Consider the following 6,745-nt stretch of genomic DNA (forward strand, 5'->3'; position numbering starts at 1 on the left):
ATATATATATATACACACACACACATACATATATACACACACATACATATATATATATATGATGGTGGCCATATTGGATTTTTGACGGGCAACCTAATTTTGAATAGTACCCTTTCTTACTCCTATACGCAGCCACACAGCAAAAATGAAGTCTGTACCTCACTTATTTCCAAGTTCTACAGTTGACAAGATGAATGAATGGAGGGTATTTTTAAGTCCCCTCTTCTCTCTACAACTGGAGATCCAAAACACCAAACATCACTTACCTTCTTTGGATTTTTGCTCCTCGGGAACTTCTGCAATGAGGCATTCGAAAAAGGAGTTCTGGCAAAAGCCGTCACGCTCCAGCTCTGAAGTCACACAAAGAAAATTCACCAACCATCTTTTTATAATGAACAATAATGATGATTACGCTACTATTTCACATCTTGGTTGTTTTATTTCTTAATCTACAGGTTCTATTTATTTACCAAAACAGTCATAAGGGTAAAGCATATACTTCAACTGTGCATTATAAAGATTTAAAGACAAACTGATCATTGAGAAGTTTCACACGATTTCACTGCAAAATGACATTTGTATTATAGCTTCAATCTTTGCGATTGACATGTTTTATTGGGAACTTAGAAAACATTTTCAGCCTGTGAGAAAACAACATACAGACCCTTTCCAAAAAATATGAATATCATGGAAAAGTTGATTAACTTCCATAATTCCATTCAAAAAGTTAATCTTTAATAGACGATAGATTCAGGGCCCACAATTTAAACAATTTCAAGTATTTATCTGTTTATTTTTATATAATTTGGGCTTCCAGCTCATGAAACCCACGAAAACAGGAATTCAAAAAATTAGAATACTGGAGAGGGGCAGCACGGTGGCGCAACTGGTAGAGCTGCTGCCTCTCAGCGAGCAGGTCCCTGGTTCAAACCCCAGTCCGGGGGCCTTTCTGGGTGGAGTTTGCATGTTCTCTCCGTGCATGCGTGGGTTTTCTCCGGGTACTCCGGTTTCCTCCCACAGTCCAAAAACATGCATGTTAGGCTGATTAGTAACTCTAAATTGTCCCTAGGTGTGAGTGAGAGAGTGAATGGTTGTTTGTCTCGTTTGTCTCTATGTGGCCCTGTGATGGACTTGCGACCTGTCCAGGGTGTACCCCGCCCCTCGCACAGTGATTGCTGGACATGGGCACCAGCGACCCCCGTGACCCAAAATGGAATAAGCGGGTAAAGAAAATGGATGGATGGATGGAGAATACTGGAGAAATCAGCCCAAATTTTGCAGGACATGAATGTTTTAAGTGTGACACTAATCATCTACTAAACTCAAAGCACCTGCACAGGTTTCCCCAGGTGTCATTAAATTGCTTCAGATTGGTTCAATTTTCTCAGTTCGTTTCAATATGGAAAGACTGCAGACAACAACTGGCCAGAAGACCATCCCCTCCATAGGATGGGTAAGCCACAAAATTACATAGCTAAGGAGGCTGGCTGTTCACAGAGTGCTGTGTCCAAGCATATCAATGGAAAGTCTAGTGGAAGGGCAAAATGTGGCCGGAGAAGATGCACCAGCAAAATAGATGACGGTGGGCTTCAGCAGATTATCAAACAGAGAAGATTCCAGAATCTGGCAGAGATCCAGAAAGAGTGGAATGAGGCGGGAGTCACAGCTTCAAAAATCATCACATTTGGACGCATCCAGGAGATGGACTACAGCTGTCGGGTTCCTCGGGTCAAGCCACTTCTGAACCAACATAGGAAGCATCTCAACTGGGCCAAGAAGAATGGCTGGACCGTTGGCCAGTGGTCCAAGGCATAGGCGTCGCAACCATTATATGTGAAGGGGACGTGTCCGCCCACATAAAAAAAAACTTTAATTTGGGCACCCCACCCACACACACACTTTTACTATAAAACATTAGTTCAGTCGATGCCGTTTCTTTCTTCATGAACAAACCCATTCCACTTGATTAATAAAATACTCGCCCTGTGATGGACTTGCGACCCGTCCAGGGTGTACCCCGCCCCTCGCACAGTGATTGCTGGACATGGGCACCAGCGACCCCCGTGACCCAAAATGGAATAAACGGGTAAAGATAATGGATGGATGGATAATAAAATACTCCAACCACTAAAAGTCCACTCCAGGTTTTCCTGGTTACCTCCAACTCTCCAGCTTCCAGCAGCATGCAATGTTTCTGTACGTCTCCTCCTGCCTCGGAGGAGGAACGCTCACAGGTGGAGACACCTCTGTGTTGATCGCTCACCAGTTTAACAAGTTTAGCGCGGGCAGTTGTGGACAGAGGGGTTGAACATAAACATATATTCATGTTAGGATGATGCTTGAGAAAGTGGAGCGCTACGTCAGTAGCATGTTAGCTTAGCAGTAACTGTGAGACGCTGCAGGTGTAAGAGACGCTGTGTGTTCAGGTGCATTAAAGTTGAAATGTCTTTAAAACCCCACACCTTATTGTCCTCAAGCTTTGATAGAAGCATCATTTAGATGAGTAGTGTTGAACACAAGTAAAAAAGTCCAGTGGTGATGGTTTTTTATTTGTCTATAAACACAAATGTGTGTTAAAGTGCATTAAAGTTTAAATGTCTTTAAAACCCACAGCTGAATTTACACACTTAGTGAGAAACATGCTTTAAAAGAAATTAAAGTAAGGAAATCTAGATGAAATGTTGCTTTTTTTGTACCCTGGTGCACGTGCACACACACGCGCGCGTGCATACACACACTACAGTGTCGTCCCCCCCACATTAAAGATGCTTCTGATGCTCATGGTCCAAGGTCCTCTTTTCTGATGAAAGTGTGTCTTTCATTTGGAAATCGAGGTCCAAGGGTTTGGAGGAAGAAGGCTGAGGAACAGAGCCCATACTGCTTCAGGTTCAGTGTGAAATATCCACAGTCAGTCGTGATTTGAGGTGCAATGTCTGATGCAGGTGTTGGCCAAGGTCACCGCAACAGTCTACCAGAACGTTTTAGAGGACTTCATGATTCCTTCTGCTGAGGATCTGTATGGAGATGCAGATTTCATCTCCCAGCAGGACCTGGCCCCTGCCCATGCTGCCAGAAGCACCAAAACCTGGTTTGATGCCCATGCCACAGTGCTGGACTGGAGAGCCAACTCGCCAGACCTAAACCCCACTGAGAATCTATGGCGTATTCTCAAGAGGAAAATGAGGAGCACCAGACCCAACAACAAAGAAGAGCTGACAGCAAGCATCAAGGAAATATGGGCTTCCATAACTCCCAGTCAATGCCACAGGCTGATTGTCTTAATGCCACATCACATAGAGGCTGTGATTAAGGCAAAGGGATTACCACGAAGTATTGAAGATTGACATATCGTTTTGAAAGTACCATATTTGGATTGATTTGTTGTCATCCTAATTTCTTTCTTTTTTTTTCTGCAAAAACTGAGAAGTGTGGGCTGATGTCTTCAAAGTATTCTAATTTTTTTTTAAATCCTGTTTTCATGGGTTTCATGAGCTGGAAGCCCAAATTATGTAAAAAAAACAAACAAATAAATACTTGAAATTGTTTAAATTGCGAGTCCTGAATCTATCATCTATTACAGTTTAACTTTTTGTAAAGGGTCTGTAATGGATGCATTATTTAAGGAGGTGCTCCAGTGAAGCATCTTTACGATCAATGAATGAGTTTCCTTGTCAAATGTTTCTTTAAAGCCTAACTTTAAAAAGAATAGGCGTCTGTATCTGTTATCCTAACCTCACTAACTAAACATTGACCAACGTTACATCACTGGATCATACAGACAGCCCTCTCATACCACAGTACTACTCTGTGCATAATTACCCAAAATCAGCGGCAAAGTTTATAATATATAACCACGAGAAGAGAGTAAATGCTTTACACTTTGTTAAATGTGGTCTGAGAAATGTAAATTGATCTTTGATTATTTTTCCTGCAATGAACTTAAGGTAAGGGAAGAAACTACAACACAAAAATAAACGGATTGTGAGCAACTTGGTGCTCAAGAAGACATCCTTTAACCCTCCTGCTGCCCTTGGGTTAAAATGACCCAGGAGGCCTCAGTTTTAACCCAAGGGCAGCAGAGGGGTGTTTGTAAAGATTTCTTCAAAAGTAGTATTCAAAATATTAGTATTATATTATTTATTCTTGTCTGCTGTCATAAAACGAAAGGCATGGAAACCATTATAATATAAAGTGTTAGTTTTGGAGTTTGTCCTTGAAGCTTGGGTGAATTAAACTTTAGTGTTAGTGACATCTACTGGTTCATTTAAGGATGTGAAACTACAGCATTTATGGTAAATAAATGAATACAATGGGGCAAAAAAGCAGAGCTGCTGCCTCTCAGCGAACAGGTAGGTCCCTGGTTCAAATCCCGGTCTGGGGGGCCTTTCTGGGTGGAGTTTGCATGTTCTCTCTGTGCATACATGAGTTTCCTCCGGGTGCTCCGGTTTCCTCCCACAGACCAAAAACATGCATGTTAGTCTGATTGGTAACTCTAAATTGTCCCTAGGTGTGAATGAGAGAGTGAATGTTTGTTTGTCTCGTTTGTCTTTATGTGTCCCTGTGATGGACTTGCGACCCGTCCAGGGTGTACCCCGCCCCTCATACAGTGATTGCTGGACATGGGCACCGGCAACACCCGTGACCCAAAATGGAAGAAGCGGGTAAAGATAATGGATGTTTTGAGCAATGTTTTGGGGGTGTCGCTGGACAACAGACTTTCAACTCCCTCCACAAATGTTCTATGGGGTTGAGGTCTGAAGACTGGCTAGGCCACTCCAGGACCTTGAAATGCTTTTTACGGAGCCACTCCTTCATTGCCCGAGTGGTGTGTTTGGGATCATTGTCATGCTGGAAGACCCAGCCATGTTCCATCTTCAACGCTGCCACTGATGGAAGGAGGTTTTGGCTTAAAATCTCACAATGCATGGCCCCGTTCATTCTTCCCTTAACACGGATCAGTCGTACTGTCCCCTTTACACAATAACAACCGCGAAGCATGATGCTTCCACCCCCATGCTTCACAGTAGGCATCTTGTTCTTGGGATGTAACTCAGCATTCTTCTTCCTCCAAACACGACAAGTTGAGCTTTTAACAAAAAGTTCTAGTTTGGTTTCATCTGACAATATGATATTCTCACAGTCCTCTTCTGGATGATCCGTATGCTCTCTGGCAAACTTCAGACGGGCCTGGACTGGACTGGACATATACTGGCTTAAGCAGGGGGACATGGCTGGCACTGCAGGATTTGAGTCCCTCTCAGCATAGTGTGTTACTGATGGTAGCCTTTGTTACTTTGGTCCCAGCTCACTGCAGGTTATTCATCAGGTCCCTCGGTGTAGTTCTGGGATTTTTGTGCACCGTTCTCATGATCATTTTGACCCCATGGGATGAGATCTTGTGTGGGGCCCAAGATCGAGGGAGATTATCAATAGTCTTGTATGTCTTCCATTTTCTTACAATTGCTCCCACAGTTGATTTATTCACACCGACCTGCTTTCCTATTGTAGATTCACTCTTCCCAGCCTGGTACAGGTCTGTAATTTCCTTCCAGGTGTCCTTTGACAGCTCTTTGGTCTTGGCCATGGTTGAGTTTAGAGTCTGTTTGAGGCTGTGGACAGGTGTCTTTTATACAGATAACGAGGTCAAACATGTCCATTAATACAGGCAACGAGAGGAGGACAGAAGAGCTTCTTAAAGAAAAACGTACAGGTCTGTGAGAGACAGAAATCTTGCTTGTTTGTTACTGACCGAATACTTATTTTCCACCATAATTTACAAATAAATTATTTTAAAATCCTAGGCTACAATGTGATTTCCTGGATTTTTTTTCTCATTTGGTCTCTCAGCTGAAGTGTGCCTATGATGAAAATGACCTCTCATCATTCTAAGTAGGAGAACTTGCCCAATCAGTGGCTGACTAAATACTTTTTTTGCCCCACTGTAAATCCCAGCATTGTCTAATGAGGTATATTATTATGATGGTTAAATGCCAACGACACTGGTCAACTTTTAAACAAGGAAAATGTTGTTTCATATTTAGTCGCTCATTGTTTACCTTCATGAGATATCTTCACTTGGTCGGGCATTTTTTCATAAACAGCAAGCTCCTGTGGAAAATTGTAATCTCATTATATGTGAAAACATGAGACCAACCACTGATGAAATACCGTAAACTACATGTGGTAACACCGAACAATAAAAAATACAGATTTAGCCTTGAAATTTAGCTAGCGCTAACACGACTCACCATTATCATCCTACAAATGTCTTTGCAGTCGTCTTTTGTTGCAGCTCGAACTTTAAAATTCATGTCTGCAGCAGTAGAAACTTTAATATTATTATTTTATTTTATTTTTTTTAGTTCGGCAGCCTGAAGTCTTCGCTTTCTTCTGCAAGAGCGTGACCGGAAGTGGTCGCTTGAATAATTTCTAAAATGCAAACGTAACTTTTTAATATTTGAATTACGTAACTTAGCTTTTTACAGTTACCGATAAAACTAATTTATATTCATTTTGAATATAAAAATCAACAAAAAAGCAGGAGTAAAAGACTAAAAGACTAGAGTTGAACACTTTGAACGGACCCTGATTAACGGAAATAGCGGCGATGACCGCGACGCATGGTTTACGCATGCGCACAAATTCCCCTATATTTTTTTGGATTTGCGCACTTAAACAATTAAAATCCAAACAATTTAGTTATATATATATATATATATATATATATATATATATATATATATAT

General features: G+C 41.6%; 2 protein-coding genes across 2 annotated transcripts in view; one reads left to right on the forward strand and one right to left on the reverse strand.

Moving 5' to 3' along the window:
- The window catches only part of sat2b (spermidine/spermine N1-acetyltransferase family member 2b), an 8,994-nt gene extending 2,607 nt beyond the window's left edge, over positions 1–6,387 (reverse strand). Inside the window, exons 1-3 of the mRNA XM_037687530.1 lie at positions 6,249–6,387; positions 6,057–6,108; positions 267–350 (exon numbers count right to left, since the gene is read on the reverse strand). Of these exons, the coding sequence (XP_037543458.1) occupies positions 267–350; positions 6,057–6,108; positions 6,249–6,311 (199 nt within the window). The 5' untranslated portion in view covers positions 6,312–6,387. The remainder of the gene's footprint in view (positions 1–266; positions 351–6,056; positions 6,109–6,248) is intronic.
- The window catches only part of taf6 (TAF6 RNA polymerase II, TATA box binding protein (TBP)-associated factor), a 47,673-nt gene that overhangs the window by 35,624 nt on the left and 5,304 nt on the right, over positions 1–6,745 (forward strand). The gene's annotated exons all lie outside the window — the stretch shown is intronic.

Source organism: Nematolebias whitei, chromosome 14, assembly GCF_014905685.2.
Source record: "Nematolebias whitei isolate Nwh7 chromosome 14, NemWhi1, whole genome shotgun sequence".
NCBI classification, from domain to species: Eukaryota; Metazoa; Chordata; class Actinopteri; order Cyprinodontiformes; family Rivulidae; genus Nematolebias; species Nematolebias whitei.